We start from the raw sequence: 18657 nt of genomic DNA, 5'->3' as shown, positions 1-18657 counted from the left end.
ATAATTTTTCTCTCATGACCCCAAATGTAAAAATAAGACTCTTAATGATGTAATAACACCATAATTAGACAATACATGCATGGCCTTTTAAGGATTTAAAAAAAATCCCCTTTAGACTATAGTTCTGTATACATGAAAGAGGCTAAATTCAGCTTTTTATATTGTAAGGTAATCATAATTTGCCGTTGACATGAAAGCAATTAATTCTAATTAATATAAAGAGTACATCCCACTTGATAAAAACAACAAGATAAAAAAATGTTCCTAAGATCATGTTTGATGAAGGTAAATGTTTCAAATTCAAATATTTCATCATATTTCGCCTAAACCTACCACTGTTTGTTGGGATGACACGGTGCTTTTCTACGGATTTGCTAGCTTTAGGTAAGCTAACAACCAATTAAAGGTCAAATATAACATTTTAGCTATTAAAATATACGATTGGGTAAATATAATAATCATTATTAATACCCACCTGCAAAAATCAATCCATTTCTTCGACACATACTAAAACTTTGTTTAATCAGTCCAAAGCATAACCCTTGACCCTTCTACCTGCTTTACCACATCAGCTCGTCATCTACGTGCTAACTTTATTAGCACATTTTAATTTTGACAGGGAGGTCTGTACTCATACAATTAGCTGAGTGCTAAATGTCACAAAACTGAGAAAAACAGGTTTTACTCAGGGGTTAATTTCATACTATGCAGAGTGTGTGTTAAAACGCCATTTATTGTCTAATGAAAACACACCAGATAGGGACTGAGCAGACACCGGCAACAAAAGCAACAAAGGCCAAGGAGAAAAGAACCATATGAGGCGGTGGTAACATCTCTCCTGTGTTGGCAAACAATTCCTATCTCTGCCTCATCGTCAACCTTACACAGAAAAATCAAATAATTGAATCTAAAATATTCAAGCAAAGTAGTAAATTAACGTTAAATGTATGTTATAAATTAAAACAACGGTTGACTGCCATCCACCTAAAAAAAAAAATATATGCTACCCAAAAGAGATGGTCGTTAACTCCGCTTTTATGCCTTCTATGTGGAACGAACCAACACAAATCTTTCGGGGGAGCATGGCGCCGACGCGTAACAATACGTCAAGAAATTATACAAGACAGAAACTCAAGTAATGTGCTACCCGTGGAAGTTTTATAAAACAGTCTTCTATTTGAATGCGATTGTTAGAGCAAATGTTTGTTTTGTAACTGTGGAGCCAACTGAATATACGATTACCCGTCAAAAGAAATGATCTGTCCCACACCAGACCACCACGGAAAATGGCGACTGTGAAATAGATGGAAGACGAAAGTAAGAAATTATGAAATGCAGCGTTTAAATTGTCCCCTGCTTCCATCCACGCCACTCAGAGGTAACGTTTGTTTGTTTATCATCATGCTATTCATGTCTTTTTAGCAAGTAGCGATGAATGACTGTCATTAGCTGTAGTTTAGCCTGAGGAATAGGTTTTGGTATGGAACAGCCTTAATGGAATGGTCTGCAGCTCCTGCAAGCAGCATCCAACAACACAGCTTGATAGAAACGTCAAATAAATGCAGTTACACCGTAACCGAGTAGAAGTATAAATGGCCAGCTTTGTTCTGAAAGTATATACCTTTAGAAATACATCCCAACTATTGTGGGATGGCATATTACTGAAGTACTGTGCCGAAAGTTTTAGCTCTGTACAAAATCCACGACCGCTCATCAAAAGCCGTTTGCGAGGTCCATCCCTTTGCAGATTTGGTGCTGCTGTGTAAATGATACAAAGCTCCATCTGCAACACAACCACTCAGTTGCTATGACACTTTTATTGCCCTTCAAATCCAAGACCTTTCATTCCCTCGACCTTGTGGCGTTATAAATGGCCATAATTAATCATCCAAGCCAAGCGTCAACTACATTTTGTATTTAGCTTTAGTTATTTCTCATTCAGTGAAAGCTGATTGAACTGAAAAGTTAACTCAGGTGATATAACCAAACGATTTACTTAATGATCAAAAACAAATTCAAATTGAAAAAGACAACCAATCCTTAAAATCCTTAAAAAATGCAAGGGAAAAAAAGTGGCTTCTTTAATTTCATAGTTTTTTTTCCTGATCATCTCACATTCAAAGATATTCAGGTACATTTCCCACAAAAAAAGCCTCCCACCAGATGTAGGAATTTCTTATAGTTTTTATTACAATGAAAAAAAACCCCACATTTTTTCTGCCAGTCCTTATTGATCCTTTCTGGGATTTTTGAATATTACAATATTACAAACATTTTAAAGCTGTAGTGGCGGCCCTCTAGTGTCTTCAGTGTTCCTTATATCCTCTTTATCAAATATAACTTTACTGCGCGATTTACAGACATTTTTGCTTTGACATATTTGTATTTTTGTAATGAAAAAGAAACAAATGTTAGCAAGCGCTATAGTTCAAGCAAAACAGTACCCGACCTGTTGGGCGTTACCGTTCTGTTTATAAAACATGAAAACAAAATGGGGAGTCAAAGACAATGTACCTTTGAGCCAACAGTGGAAGTATTAAAAAAAAAACAAATTGACGTGTGTATAGCCCTTTTCACACTGCCTGTTCAAATTGTGGCGGACACACCCTTGCTACGCATTGCCCTGTTTGTTAATTCAGAGGCAGCATGGCAGGACAAAGTTGATAGATGATGATATGCCTATGTCTGCAACATAGTTAAAAACAGACAAATTGCCATGTTTATGTAAAGTGGGAATTGTATGGTGAACCACACTGCTCTTAGGCAGAATTCAGGGGGACGGTACAAACTTGATGTAGACAGAAGGTGCATTCCCACTGTAGGAACCTTTTGCAGTTCCTATAACCTTTTCAGGAACAGGGCCGTTTTTTCGCGCATTCAGACATACAGGAACTAGGGATCATGGCCCTCAGTTCCTATAACCATTTTAGCTGCTTCTCAGAGGCAGGGTCTTTTCTGGGTTCCATAGGAACACATATGATGTAGGTGTTTGGTAGTTGGTAGCTACGCCTCTTGTCTGAAATGTTTACCGTATTTTTTAGGCTATAAAGCGCACCGGGTTATAACGCGCAATATCAATGATTGACTGCTAACGGGTCTATTTTCATACATAAAGTGCACCGGGTTATAAGGCGATTTAAATTAAACAAAACTCAGATAAGTCAAACTTTATTCAACTCACTTGTTGTACTGCGTGACTGATAGCGTTGAGTTTGAAATCTGCTTCGTAATCATATCTCTTAACAGGAGCCATTTTTAGGGCAGCGGATATAGCAAATGAATGAATGAATGAATGCACACACCTTAAAGGGGAACTCCGGTATTTTTAACCTGAAGTAGTCCCAGTAGAAATCCCTCCGTTAGCTCTCCTATAGCTGCAAATAGCCACAACAGTAGCTATGTGCTAACAGCGCAATAGTACACGTCCGTTCATTCATTCTTCTTAAAGTATTGGTGAAATAAAGACATATAATGCCTTATTTAGAGGCTGCATCGTCCCTGCTCCATTAACTCCGTTTATGGATATACGCTGATCGCGAGTTTTCTAAATATCTTTCGAAGGACGGCGACTTTCGCCAAACTGTTCTCGGTGAGTAGATAACGTATTTTTTGCCAGAAATAAGGTCTAGGTTTAAAAATACTGGAGTTCCCCTTTAATGTTGAAGCACAGATCGTATTACTCCGCACGGCTCGTGACTACGGTGGCTGCAATGGTCAAACCATCAAGCAGTGCAGCTTCGTAACTTACCAAGGCCGTGCTAAAACATTTTGACAGATTTGCGGTAGCATCACATCAGTCCCTGTCAAGGTCCCTGACTCATGTGCGAATGCAAAATGAAACAGTTCCCCTGGGGAAGGGCCCTTATTATAACGAAATTCGAGGTGGACAGTTCTTAGAACTGCGTTCTTAGAACGTCTCTGTCCGAATGCGCTCAGAGATGTAGCGAGGGAGGGTGTTGCAGGGGAGTAGTTTTTAGAGCACAGTGGAGGCAGCAGGTGTTGAAGAAATTACGCTGTGCAAATCGCTGAGTTTTCTTTCAGCATATTTAGAATAGAATATGAGGCTCATTGTAATCATTGTAAGGCTTATTGTGTTGATACGATTACAGGATGTAACTGTACATATCCAAAATCCCGGGAAGTGATAGTAAAGAAGCACAGAATCAAATGCTCCAGAATATTTGCTGACACGTTAAGTTATTGTGTCAGCTGTTGATTTCCAGAGATTACACAGAGAGGCTTAATGAAAAATGTCTGAAAAAAGTCTAGAGCAAATGTTGAGGACATTTGCATTATTATGTGCCACTGCTCCAGAATCTTCCATCTCTAAAATTTCAGTTCATGAAAACTACTTTAGAAATCATATATATAATCCATTTTACATCCATCCATTTTCTATACATATATATCAGAGTCACCTGGTGGGTGGTGGCTGGAGCCTATTCCAGCTGCCTTTGGGCAAGAGAACGGGGTACACGCTGGACGGGCCGCCAGTCCACACTTAGACAAACAAAACGAATGACCATGCACACTCACGCTTGTTCCAAGGGTCCATTTAGAATAAGCAATTAACCTAACATGCATGTTTTTGGGTGGTGAGAGGAAACCTGAGTGCCCAGAGAGAACCCACTCCCATGTAGTGGAGAACATGCAAACTCTACAGAGAAAGCCCTCAGTCAAGATTCAAATTAGGAACCCTCCTGCTGTGAGACAACAGTGCTAACACCACACCACCATACAACCCCTCATACACAGAATTCAATTTCAATTCAATTCAGTTTTCAATATACAAGGCAAGCCAACTGAAATCAAATTAGTTGTTATATAATCATAATACAATCAAGTCCAGTTAATACATACAGAGCCAATTCAAAGAAAGTGGCCAGGCTAAGGAAACCAACAGATTGCACCAAAACTTTACTTCGATCCAATCTCCCATCCTGAGCATGCACAAGACGACGGTGGAAAGAATAAACTCGCTTTTAACTGGAAGAAACCTCTGGCAGAACCAGACTCAGGGAGGGTGGCCATCCGCCTTGACCAGCTGGGGGTTGAAAAGACAGGAAAGACGGGACAACAAACATCAGACCAGGGATACCTGCTGAGAAAGAGAAACTTAATGACACTTAAATGAAACTTAATGAAAAGAAAGTTAATGACAACAATAATGTTATATGTGCATAAAGAAAAAAGAGATGAGAGTTAGGAAAGGTGTATTATGGGAGGTCCTCCTAGGCAATCTAGGCTTGTAGCAGCATAACTATGGAATGTTTCAGGGTCACCTAAGCCATCCCTAACTTTTAGCTTTATCAAAAAGGAAAGTTTTAAGCCTAATCTTAAAGTTAGAGAGGGTGTCTACTTCCCTGGCATATACTGGCAGCTGGTTCAACAAGAGACGGGCCTGATAACTGAAGGCTCTGCCTCCCATTCCACTTCTAGAAACTCTTGGAACCACAAGTAAACCTGCAGTCTGAGAGCGAAGTGCTGTGTTGGGAAAATATGTAACAATGAAATCTTTAAAGATATGATGGATCTTGGTCATTAAAAGCATTATAAATGTGGAGAAGAATTAATTTTTTTTTTTATTCTGAATTTATCAGGGAGCTAATGAAGAGAAGCTAAAATTAGAAAAAATATATGATCACTCCTGTTAGATCTCATCAGAATTCTGGCTGCAGCATTTTGGATCAGCCAGAGGCTTTTCAGAGAATTTTTTGGATTGCCCAATAATAAAGAATTGCAGTAGTCCAGTCTTGAATTAATAAATGCATGGACCAGGATGTTCTGAATTTTGACAATATTACGAAGGTGAAAGAAGGCAGTGCTAGAAGCCTGTTTTATATGTGCGTCAAATGATAAATTATGGTAGAAAATAACTACAAGTTTCTCACTGTAGTAGTAGAAGCTGAGGAAATGCCATCTAAAGTAAGTATATATAGCTAGACAGTTTTTCCCTAAGCGCCCAGGTCCGAAGGCAACAACTTCAGTTTTGTCTTAATTTAGAAGCAGAAAGTTCTGAGTCATCAAGGTCTTTGTCTTTAAGACATGCTTGTAGTCTAACCAACTGATTGGTTTCATACATAAGTATAGCTGACAATCATCAGCATAGCAATAGAAATATAGGTCATGCTGTCTTATAAGACGACCTAATGGAAGCATGTATAAAGTGAAAAGAATTGGTCCAAGCACAGAACTCTGTGGAACTCCGTAACTTACTCTGGTGTGTGAGGAAGATTCTTTGTTTACAAGAACAAACCGTAATCTTTCAGGTAAATATGATTTAAACCAGCCTAATGCAGTTCCTTTAATCCCAATAACATGTGCAAGTCTTTGTAATAGAATGTTGTGATCTATCATATCAAATACAGCACTGAGATCCAACAAGCACAGACACAAATCTGCTATCAGAGAAGAGATCATTTGTAACTTTCACCAGTGCTGTTTCTGTGCTATGATGCAATCTGAATCTTGACTGAAACTCTTCAAACAAATTATTTCTGTGTAATGATCATAAAGTTGAGCTGCAACGATTTTCTCAAGAACTTGAGATCAAGAGTAGATTTTTTTTTTAAGTAAAGGTTTAATTACAGCAACCTTAAGTCTGTGAGACAGAGCCTGTCAACAAAGAAAGATTGAACATATCCAGTCCCGAAGTGTTGATTTAGGGGTAAAGGTCTTTCATCAGTCTGGTTGGAATTAGGTCTAAAATACAAATTGATGGTTTAGAAGAGATTGTTGTTATTATTGTTGTTAGCTTAGAGAGCTGGACACAAAACAGTCTGAATATAAATCAAGTTATAAATATATTTCTAAAGCAGCTCTACTCAATGATACATCAGTAAAAATGGTGGGAAGGATTCCATGAATCTTCTCTCTAATAGAAACCATTTTATTGGTAAAGAAACTCATGAAATCATCACTACTGAGAGATAAATGGCTCAACAGAGCTCGGACTTCATCAGCCTAGCTACAGTGCTGAAAAGAAACCTGGGATTGTTTGTATTCTCTTCTATCAGTGATTAATATTGATAAAGAATAAGTCAGGCGGCTGCACGGTGGTGTGGTGGTTAGCACTGTCGCCTCACAGCGAGAGGGTTCCAGGTTCTATCCCTGCCTGGGGCCTTTCTGTGTGGAGTTTGGATTTTCTCCCCATGTATGTGGGGGTTCTCTCCGGGTACTCCGGCTTCCTCCCACCATCCAAAAACATTCATGTTAGGTTAATTGGTGACTCTAAATTGTCCTTAGGTGTGAGTGTGTGTGGTTGTTTGTCTCTATGTGGTCCTGTGATGGACTGGCGACCTTTCGCCCGATGACTGCTGGGATAGGGTCCAGCCCCTCCGCGACCCGACCAACGGATTGACGGTATAGAAAATGGATGGATGGAAGAATCAGTCAGGCAATTTGATTTGCTGTTAGAAAAGTTTAACTTTTAACAACGTAACCACAAGCTTTGTTAGCAAAGCAAAGAAATGGACCCACAAAGGGTCTCTGACTCCCAACCCCTGTGCTTCCTTTGGAGGAGGGAGGACAGTAACCTACCTGGATGTGTGACCGACAGCCAAAGCTAAACTGCTTCCCTGTGCTGAAGTTAAGGTTCTGAGGGGTGGGCTGGGCCCAGGAGTCATGGGATGGGATCATCAACCTGCTGCTCAATGTCAAATGTATTCAGTCCCCTGAGTAAGCTGTGAATCTTGAACAATTAAAAAAGTTGGGGTGGTTGCGTGGCATCCCTAGTGGTTGGCCTATCAATGCCGCAGTGTTACAAAAGTGCTATTTTGAAGCCTTGAGTTCAGCATTTAGCCAGAACCATGTTTTAGCATTTGCAGCCTGAAGTGGCGTGGCAAGTGATGGATAGATCTGAGCACATAACCTGTAAACATTCTCCACATCAATTGAGTATCTTACTTCTCAACACCCCACTCCCCATATCATGAAGCACCCCAACCATACAGTTTTAACAAGGGCTTAAGTAAGCTATAGAGACCAAGAGGGCTGTTTCTTTATCTTTGAAGACCAAACATCTGTTCAAACGTGGGGAATCTTTTAATGTCAATTCCTAGTTTGAATTTAAAAATAATACTGTGCAAATTCCTTAGGCTATAGACAGATACATATTACCATTAGAGCTTGTGTGCCTTGGATCCAGCAGATGGCACTCTAGTATCAGCTTGGCCTAATAAATAACCTTGTGGTCATTGCACGAAGGAGTTGTGACATCAACACAGCGCCGTAACTTTAGGAGCGCTGGACATACTGCAGCCAAAGGTAAAGCTCTAGAAGAATTGGTACAGGAAGTACAATATGCAAAACAAACATAACTGCACAGCTTAGACTCCTCTGTTTAACTTTAAATTCATTTTTTATATTTTTGCTATACTTAAAACAGTTGTACCTTCTTTGGTTTAGATGAGTCATACGGACACTTATAGTAACAGACCTGCTTGCACACTCTACACTGCAGGGCTTCCTGTTGCAAACATGCCCCTCACACAGCACTTGCCATGTTACAAACAAGAGGTGCACACTAGAGCGCTGTACGGGACTGTTTTCTTCATCCCGCTCCTGCTGAATTTCTGACCATTACCGCCCGCACCCGCAACGTGTTTGTTACATTCCCGCCCGCTCACGCAATGTGTAAGTCCATTCCCACCCGCACCCGCAAAACTTTGAGAATTTATGCCCGCACAATTATAGAAATGCATTGATTTTGTGTGCACGTCACTCGTAGCTCACATAGAAAAGCTTGAAACTTGTCACATGGAAATGGAAATGCCTTCACAAAAAAATCCGACAGACAGTTGCGACAGGCTGATTACAACCTCACATTCACAGAATGGTGAAATTATCGTATATGTGGCCTTTTTTGGTATTATTGATCGTACATCGTACACAGGGCACACAAGCTATCATACAAATAAGACAATTATCATACACCTGGCAACACTGCAGTGTTTTTTTTTTTAGCTGCCCGCTCCCGCCCGCAGCAAAGTTCATACCGCCCGCTCCAGCGAGATTTGAGTTGGGTCCCGCGGGACCCGACGCAGCCCTCTTGTGCACACCCAGCCGAAATTACACCAAAGCGCACCAAGCAGCTGCTTTTCTGATGTCAATTTTAGCACATAACACTGTGCGCAATGCTGAGAATGCAGAGTATAAACAAGGCATTGGGTTCCTAATTCAGTGTGTATGTACTTTTTTTTTAGTTGCATTGTTACGCAAAAAGAGGAAACTAGCACATAAAGCCATCATTAGAGAAGAACCACAACACCAAGTAATATGAGAAGCGGAGTGATTCTCAAAGTCATGGATACTTCCTGTGTAGGATGTTTGTCCAAGTCCCATCCTTCTTAGGCTAGGAAAAAGCCCTTCCTTGAATTAGAAAAAAAACACAAAATGGAACAGTCTTACAATTGTGCAAACATCAATGCAAGGTCCCACTATCGGTTACATCCTACACACAGCAGTAAAAAAAAACTGACATGGCTATTGGATAGCTTGTAGCTGTTAGCTGGTTACCTAACGGCCTTTTATACTGACAGTTTATATTGTGCTGTTCTTTGATGGAACACGTTACAATGCTAGATATTTTATGGTGGCAACAAATTGGTGAAAACAAAGGTGGTTACATTTAAATCTGTTTGTGGCGTCAGATGTGCGCAAAGCATTTTTGAAATTTCACAAAAGGACAAGAATCCTTGTTATTGGAACAATACTTCAGCAAGATTTGATCTCAAGATTTTTGCAAAGCAGCAGTCTTATTCAACAACAACAACAACAAACGTGCAGTCTTACCTGCAAGCTTGCCATTAGCCCAAGTGAGGCAGCGTAGGCACCATGCGCAAGCAAGTCAATGTCGGGCACAATCAGCCAAAGCAGGTCCCTTGCCAGAGACTTGTAAAAATGGCATTGCCAACAAGATGTCAAGATTTGTATACAAAAATTTGTGGCCCTTTTGTGTTTTAGGAGAGTTTCAGGAGCTTGATGGAACTGGAGCCATGATATGCTTCACAGTTAGGTCCTCTGTAGAGAGGAGTGGAGAGGAAACCAAACAGCTTTTTATGACAATTGGTGGCCTAGTAGAAAAACTTACATATCCTATGAAGCTATTGTAAGCAGATGTGAGTTTATAGTTCAATATGTTCTCGGGATGTGCATTTCATGTTGATAACACTTATTCAAAATCACAATGGAACCATTTTTCTGCTTTTGATGGTTTTTTTTAGCAAAGTTATTCAATCCCCACTGCATTGGACTCCCTGTGCAATGGAAGTTGGGTTGTTTTGCTGGAGACTGTATGTACAGTGTCTTCTCTAAAATAACCGCAAAATGTACCGTAGAGTATAGGCACTATACTTTGAACAAGTAGGCAAGGATAATACAGCAGTATGTGAACTTTGTCTACACTGTACGGTAAAGTAAAAGTCATTGTCTCTGCCTTCTTAACATTACACTTTAAATAGATTAAACCGTTAAAACCAGTGTTTATTAGGTCTGTATGTGGTGGAGTAATTCGAATGTCACTTTGACCAGTCTACCAACTGCTGACTCTTAGTTGCCAAAGTATTGCACAATCACTTTTTGATTCCAACAATCTGTCAAACAGAACTTTCTGAGTTACCTTTCATTGTCTAATAAGTACCTGAACAACATATCTGTCTTTTGACATATAGCTGTTTTCCATGCTGTGATGCCCTCTCATATCCTAAATATATGTAATATGTTTAAAAGTGTCATTCTGTTCTTGATCAGTTACATTTTCTTGTGCAAGGACAGACAGGCATGTCCCTGAAAGGACAAGTTTAAAAGATTATACCTCTTGTATTTTATCTGGACTATGTATCAATACTTGTGATTGAGAAGGCTTTACTTTTCTTTTTCAGGTCATGGCAACAGAAATGTCATGTCTGACAAGTGTTGATGAAGATGAAAAAGATGCAGATTCTGAAATTAATGCCCTCACACTCCTGCAGGAACCAGTGAGAATGGCGCAAGAATCGGCCTCTTGCACCAGTTCTTTTGGCAAGCCCTCTCTGAAACAAAGCAGTGTCCTCGATATTCTGTCAAACACTGATATGTTGTCTCCAGTTGGCCTGGGAAATGGACCTTCTTTACATCAGGCTACACAAGCCCATGAACTCAATAGCATCTCTTCTGAAAAAGAGGAGGAAAAGAGCATTACACCACTAAAGACTGTGCAGGAAATAGACCCTGCTGGGATTTGGGGGTTTGATGCAGAATCGCCTGAGAACTCAATGGACAATTTTAGTAGTGCCAGTGACCACAATTGGGACCCTCACAAAGAGTTTATGCAGTTTCTTTGGGACAACCATAGTGAATCCCCTGGTGAGGAACCTAAAGATGAAGTAAATCCTCCCAATAGTCAAAGGAGACGAAAACGGAAAATGGACATGGTTGTCATGGTGGATCCTTCTGAAGACCTTTACCCTGATCTAAGCCCCAAGTCAACTGAGGAATCATCTGATGCTGAAGACCAAATAGACTCCAGTCCTGTCAGAAAAGTCAGAAATTCACGGAACCTCCCTAAGTCACAGTCATCACCAACAGGGAAAGTTTCCAAGTATCCCAATGGAACTGTAAAGGCCATTAAAGAAATTCTTTACAAAGCACCAACAAGAAGTTCACATGAGAATAGTATAAATCATGGACTTTCACCATTAAAGGGGAGGCTCACAATAAATTCTCATGCAGAGGGGAAGCCATCATGTTACCCTTGCTCAAAATGTAATCTCATATTTAAGAAAGAATATCGCTTGCATCGTCATTTGAAGTCTCATGACGACCCTCCAAGTGTTTTGCCAAAGCCTTTTATATGCAGAGAATGTGGAAGGTCTTTCAAACAAAGTAGTGCGCTTATTGACCACATGTCCATCCATCATGACAAGAGAACAAGACAGTCAGAAGAAATCAAAGGCATGAATGATAAGAAGAAAGAGGATGAAAATGCAAAATTTTTCTGCCCTCAGTGCCCTTTTGGCACAAACTGCCCTAACACATTTGTTCAACATGCGAAAACGCACGAGAAAGACAAGAGAAAGTTTAGATGTGACAAATGTAGCTTCAGGACTGTGAGTGAGAATGATCTTAGGAGACATAACATTATGCAGCACACTGTTATTACAGTAAAAAAGCAGATCCAGAGCGATAAAAGTGAAATCTTCCCCTGTAATATTTGTGCTTATAAAGCTTTTAGCAAACACATTTTCCAAAATCACCTACTGCGACGCCATCAGCTGACTTTTGAGGAATATACAGCAGCACAGGACAAAGAGAAAAAGACACAACCATCTAAGGAGCACCAAGTGCAGACTTGTAAAGTTCCCATTCAAGATACAGAATTAACGTCTAAAATATCAATCAAAAATCAAATCTCCAGAAGAGCTGGTTCGCCTGATGGGTCCAGTGACATTTTAGACTTGTTCAAAAACAGCAAGATTAAGAGAGGTCCCAAGTCTCAATCAACAGAATCAAAACTCGACAAATCCATTAATGTTCTTCTGTCTCGACAAAGCCATGGAAGGAAGGGTGCAGAACATAAAAAGGAAAGCAATACTTGTAGTACAAATGCTCAGGATTCCAAAAGTGACAAAGACCACTATGATGAATCACCAAAAAAGTTGTCGGTCAAGGTTGAAGATTCTGTTGTATCCCCAAATGGCCAAAAGTTGAAGATAAATAATTCATTGGTCAAAAAGTCACCATCTAAACGGAAGATGTCCATCCCGTATCGCAACACCTCTGACCAAGACTCATGCTTCATTTTACCAAAACCCTTGCCAAGTCCCAAGAAAGCAAACTCAGAGGAAGAAATGGCAGATTGTGATGAAAGCGATACTTTACAGGTTAACGATTCAGATGACAATAGTATTTTTTTTGACGATGGCATCAAAAAAGAGAAAAAAAACATAATTTACACCTATAGTAGAAGAATGTCCATGAGGGGTGCTCTACAGGCATCTAAAAGGCTGTTTGAGAAAATAAAGACCGAAGAGCAAGACCACTCTGACCCTGAAATCAAAGAAGAATGCATAGAAACAGAGGTATTTCAAGAAACCTTCGACACCCACCAAATACCACTGGGAGAATCCCCCACAGACGATTTGTCCGAGTTCGAATCTGAGCGCAAGACCTGTCCATATTGTCCTGCTGTCTTTGAGTCTGGTGTTGGGCTGTCTAATCATGTGCGAGGGCATCTTCATAGGGTCGGACTAAGTTACAATGCACGCCATGTTGTGCCTCCCGAGCAGGTGGCTTCTCAAGATAAGAGGCCACGAATTAGACGGAAGATGTCAGCTTTGCGGCGATTGAGAAAAGGTACGTGAAAACTTATGTATGCTCGTCTCTTGTGGTAAGAATTTCTTGTATATTACAACTTACCTTATTATTAGTGTACTGTACAACCTGCTATGGCTGTCAGTTTCATCACTTATAATTGAGTGTTGAGCTCTCCGGAGTCAATGTGGTGATTCTTCAAAGTGATACCATCACCAAAGGAACTAAATAAACAATTTGTTTCTATCTTCTTTGTGAAAAGGTAGGAACAGAGATGTTAGATTGTGAGATATGGGTGGTCTGGATAATGGATTAATTCTAATTAGTTGGCAATGTTGAGCATAATTACTGCAAATCTATTTTACTGACATGTTTAATTTGAACTCAGAATTTGATTTTTCTCAACTGAAAAATATCCAAACAAACAAAAAAATTTTGTTTGTAAGGACATTTGTGGTTCATAATAGCTAGCCTTCTCAGTGAGCAAATACTGTTTATTTTTTTGGGGGGGGGTTTGGCATATGTGTTGCAAGATTTAGCTACTTTTAAAATCCACGAGTGACTTTTTTTTTTCCTAAATGGCAACAAATCTAGTGACTTTTAGGACAAACTTTAGCTACTTCATAGAGAACAAAGCCAATGTTGCCCCAACAAGGACATGAAATAGATGTCTACGGTACGCATACTGAGTAAGAAATGCCTAACACGCTTGATTGTGCAAGCTGCAGTGCCACAACAGGTGAGGAAAGGGAGCAGCAGCTGAAAAAAACCCTTGTGATATTCTGCTACTCATAACTTTCTTTCGGAGTGATCATTGTACATGTAAATATAGCTGAAATCTTATCACAGACGTTCTATGTAATATAAGTGCATTGTGGTTTGTTTGTTGAAATTCCCAGCTTTGAGTTTAAAGAGTTAACTTACCGGGCAAGTGTCAGTGATTTAGTCACACCAACATCTTTGGATGAGTTAGGCCAGCTTTCTTTGACTACTATGAACAGTTGATAAAACAAACACAGCCTGAAGGCACAGCATGTTGAAAACACAACGCTTATCACATTTACAGTACAAGAAGTAAATATGTATCATTATACTAAAGCCTATCACAATATAAATTGACTCAGCGGCGGAAGTGCAGTCCTCTACCATTCAAAAGGTTGGCGGTTCGATTCCCAGGTTCTCCAAACCATATGTCGAAGTGCATTTCAAGTCATTAGGCTGAAAATAGAACTTCTTAGCGCCTTATTCTTATTGATGAGTTTATTAGATTTAGTTTTCTATTTGTGACCATATATATATATGCTAAACTTGCTTGAACCTCCCACATTTGTGGTGCATGTGCTAGAAATACCTCCCTGTGTAGATGTATTGCACACAAATGGCCATGTGCTTCTAGTGGTCTCCTGTAGGGTGCTATTGGAGTGTCAATTGTGCGTACAATTGTCCTAAGGTCTCTTGAAGCAAGTATAATTGGGCCAGTAGATGTATTTTTTTCATCATGTATATTTTCATATGCATTTGAGGTCATTTTGGGAAATTTGATATCTCAAAAACTTTTGGCAAGCCATGATTTAAAAGGAAAGTTTTACATCATACCCCATTTTGGTGCTACCCATTTGAAATGTTTTATACTTGAATGATTTTGTATCTAATTTTTTTATTTATTTTTTTTTTCATCTCAGCATTACAGCTAGAGTCGGAGTCTGACACTGTGAAAGGCATTCACTCTTGTCCATTATGTGGGGACTCGTTCGATAACAGAACTGGACAGTCAAACCATATAAGAGGCCACTTGAAAAAGCTTGGTAAAAGCTTTTCCACAAAGAACAAATCTCCATTAATTCTACTCCGTGAGTTGATGAGAGACAAGAAAGAGTGCCAACGAGCCCTTCAAATTCTTGGAAAACGACGGAACCATTTCCAATACGGTGCTTCACCTAAGCTGCCCATAGTTAATCGTTTCGCATCTGCCCCGACTGGATTCCCAAAAAGTCCTTCTATTTCAAATGTTTGCACTGATACCAAACCACTCATGCCCTCATTTTCTTTAGCAGAAACTGAATCTGAAAAGGGGCAACTGGAGACTAAGTTGGATGTTAAAAACTCATTCTCGGGCACAACTGCCCTGATAGGGATTCTGAAGAGAAGGAAGTGTCAGGAAGATGGCAGACTAAAGGCATCGTCTAATATGTCAAGGAACATCTTACCAGTTTCCTCAAACAGTGAGTACAGTTCAGGATCAACAGCTGCATCTTCACTGCCAAATCAAATATCTGGTGAGTAAGTCTACACTGTTTAGATTTTTGAACAGATAGAAGAATCTTTTAATTTTGTTGTCATCATTATTCGACAGAGAGAAAGTGTAAACTCTGTTTATCCCAAGAATTAAATTATTTGAACATTCGCTCTTTCCCAATTAAAAGCAAGTCAAAACATTAAAAATAAAAATGTGTAATACAGAAAACTAATTTGATGGCCATCTTTTTCGGAAGAGCAGATTTATCTGAAGCACGGCTTTTGATTGTTATTGACTAATACAGTTTAAAACTCACATTGATGCTTTTGCATCACTGCTGCTGTTTTTGTTTTTTAAGCAGACATGCGAGCACTGATGTATCATCAGCATAAAGGTGTGGAATAGGATCGTCAGATTACATTTTGCATGGTTAAAACAAAAGGAATGTTGCACATTAATGAAGATGATTATGTGTATCTTGCTTGTTACTCTTAATGACTCAAACTTGCAAAACATTCATTAAGAATTTTCTCTTTTTTTCTTTTTTTTTCTTCGTACTTTTGTAAGTCATGGCACATTATAATTCCCATCACAAGCCAGATTCCCCAAACTATAATTGTAGCCCTGCTGTAATTGATCCTGTGATCCACTTTTGGAAATGTAAATAATTTGTTCGGTTCTTTTTTGTCTTTTTACAGAGAAAGGTGAATTCAACAGGAAGGTGTGCATCCATTGCAATGCAACGTTCCACAGTGGAGTTAGCTTGTCCAATCACCTTCGGGCATATGCAAAAAGAAAAAGGATTGCCTTACTCGAGGGAACCAGTAAGTTCGTCATCAATATCAGTTAGTCATATTGGTTGATTACTGAAACCAGCTTAGACGGGTCACCATTTCAACAAATTAAAGCTTTCATCTTGTTGGGAATGGACTGTGTAGAAGTTCCTGAGAGGTGGACAGTTTTTCGTCCTTGTTTTACCAACTTTACCAACTCCTATTGGTTGATCCTTCAACATAAAGGATCCCAACACATAAATCAATTTTTAAAACGATTGAAAGGACCAGAATTGGGATATTTGTTCATAATGGTCAAGTTATATCCATCCTGTGAGCTTTCTGAAGGTTGTCTTTTCTCGTTTTATCTAAACACAATTATGTAATTTATTTTTTGTTTCTCGCAAAGAGAACACCTCAATTTTGTTGCATCCATGTCATCTAGTTAGCAGTCAGGCTCTATAGGTTTGGTAACAAAACTGATTGTTAGTTTGTAGAAAAGCACTAAACCATCTTCAGGAATGTTCACAAATCACATCCTGTGTGTTTTCATGTGTACGTCAAAATTGGGAATACACTCATTATTTAGGCTCACTTCATAGCTCTACCAGAGGTTAAAACCATATCGTACAACTGAGGGCTCTCTGCTGATAAACGACAAGTATAGTGAAAAATGCATGAAATTAATTCCACCAACATATTTTTATCAGAGCAACATAGTGGCTGTTTGTGTTGTTTGAAGACAAATTACAATTTTGATCTCTTCTGTATACATATCGAAGCAGAAATTGTTGAATAATATCTAAAAACCAGCAGATAACAAATAATGTGCATAGCCAAATTTCATAAAGGGTTGTGATAGTTACATTTTTGTTATATTTGGTGTGCTTGTGGTTGTTTGGGTCATCCCTAAGATAAGAATCTAGAGGGGCATCAGCAAGTGAGGCATTAGAAATAATTAATTGCAGAGTAACCTTTTCTAACTTTTAACCTAATCTCACCATTCACCTCAATGGCACAAAGCCAAAACAGAGACTATGATTAAAGCAAGGGCCTGAAATGTTCAGACATTCAGACTGAGCAATTAGCTAACATGATGTTGTGTGAAAATTACAGCTGTGCTGTAATCTGACATGTAATTCTGTAAATTTAATGTAAATTATGTCTTTCAGCAATTTGTTGTAAAGCAGTCAGGCAACGCTCAAGGCCTGGCTCAAAGAAGAAGACACTGCCCTTACCCCAAACTCCAGAGGAAATGTACAGGCTCACCTGCAGGTAACTTTCCTAAATAATATGTTTGTCCCTTGTGTAATGTTGGTTAATCAGGCCTCAACTGTTTATCAGCATCAGGTTTCCAAATTATTGGTGTCTCAGTGTAATTCTGCTTTCTCTGGGGTAAAAACGTATGGTCTCTTATTCTCTGTACAGGTTCTGTGACCTCGTCTTCCAGGGTCCCTTGTCAGTCCAGGAGGATTGGATTAAACACTTACAGAGACACATTATGAACACTGGTGTCCCTCACACTGGGCTAGGCATGGTAGAAGTCACCTCATCACCCGTTGAACCCCCGACCCTCAAGACTGATAAAGACAGCTCTCTGACAGTCACACATGCTGCCTCATGAGGCCAATGGGGACCTTTTTAGATTTTAGATTTCACTAAATTGTATGTGTATGTACATTGGATGTTCTTTCACTTTGCCTTTTTTTTTTTTTTTTTTTTTTTTTTTTAAGTCAATGAAATGCTGGCCAAAAGTACAATATTGCTCAATGTCTTAGATATTGTGCATGTTTGGACATTTGGGACAGTTGAAACATGTTATTTTGGATATTGTTACGTTTCTGTTTTTGTCTTTTCTTTAGGGACAGACTGTTTTCTTGTTTTATGCAGTAAATTAGTTTTGAATCAATTTCTAATGAAGACAACTTATACCTCAGATTTTTCATGGTTTGAGTCAGCTCAAGTCAAAATTTGGGAGCACCATTTTTTTCTGCATTTCACATAGGATAGACAGAGTTGTTTCCTTTGTATTGCAACATGTTCCAGTCAATGCCCACATTATATTTTCAGGTAAGAGTTAGAGAGAGGAATATTTCAACTGAAAGTGTGTGTGTGTGTGTGGGGGGGGGGGGCGGTGGGGGGGATCTGCAATCTTTTATGCATAGAAAACATTTTATAGTATTTCAGTAACTGCGTTGTTTCTAAAACAAAATGAAAACTAAAAGGTGGTTGAAGAAAAGAAGTCCTAACACGCACAGCCTGTGCTGACCATGCCCGCGTACATGTCACCTATATTTAATGTTTAAATAAACTGTTTTGAAATAATTTAATTTTAAATGTATTATATCACACAGATGA

General features: G+C 39.2%; 2 protein-coding genes across 3 annotated transcripts in view; both read left to right on the top strand.

Annotated features, from left to right (window-relative positions):
• The first annotated feature begins 1243 nt into the window (after window positions 1–1243).
• znf644a (zinc finger protein 644a) lies at window positions 1244–18410 on the top strand. 2 transcript variants are annotated; one of them, XM_072364112.1, is made up of 6 exons: window positions 1244–1378; window positions 10881–13332; window positions 14973–15566; window positions 16225–16350; window positions 17472–17574; window positions 17728–18410. In XM_072364112.1, exons 2-6 carry the CDS (start codon window positions 10884–10886, stop codon window positions 17921–17923), a joined length of 3468 nt encoding a protein of 1155 aa, XP_072220213.1. In that variant the 5' UTR covers window positions 1244–1378; window positions 10881–10883; the 3' UTR covers window positions 17924–18410. The 2 variants fall into 2 exon arrangements, with proteins under 2 accessions (XP_072220213.1, XP_072220214.1); XM_072364113.1 differs by having other exon boundaries at window positions 1276–1317.
• selenof (selenoprotein F) overlaps window positions 3969–18657 on the top strand; it is a 131084-nt gene continuing 116395 nt past the window's right edge. The window contains exon 1 of the mRNA XM_072364127.1: window positions 3969–3973. The gene's annotated coding sequence lies outside the window, so the exon portion shown is untranslated. The remainder of the gene's footprint in view (window positions 3974–18657) is intronic.

The sequence above is a fragment of the Leuresthes tenuis genome, unplaced genomic scaffold (assembly GCF_036924035.1).
Source record: "Leuresthes tenuis unplaced genomic scaffold, fLeuTen1.0.hap1 SCAF_14, whole genome shotgun sequence".
Lineage (NCBI taxonomy): Eukaryota > Metazoa > Chordata > Actinopteri > Atheriniformes > Atherinopsidae > Leuresthes > Leuresthes tenuis.
Note: the sequence above shows the minus strand (reverse complement) of the source record. Positions and strands in the feature narration are given on the sequence as shown.

Bases quoted from the DNA above. Each gene is read 5' to 3' on its own strand.
- znf644a (XM_072364112.1), top strand. From the start codon at position 10,884: ATGGCAACAGAAATGTCATGTCTGACAAGTGTTGATGAAGATGAAAAA. The intron at 15,567-16,224 runs GTGAGTAAGTCT...GTCTTTTTACAG, and splicing joins ACTGCCAAATCAAATATCTG to AGAAAGGTGAATTCAACAGG. The intron at 17,575-17,727 runs GTAACTTTCCTA...TTCTCTGTACAG, and splicing joins ATGTACAGGCTCACCTGCAG to GTTCTGTGACCTCGTCTTCC.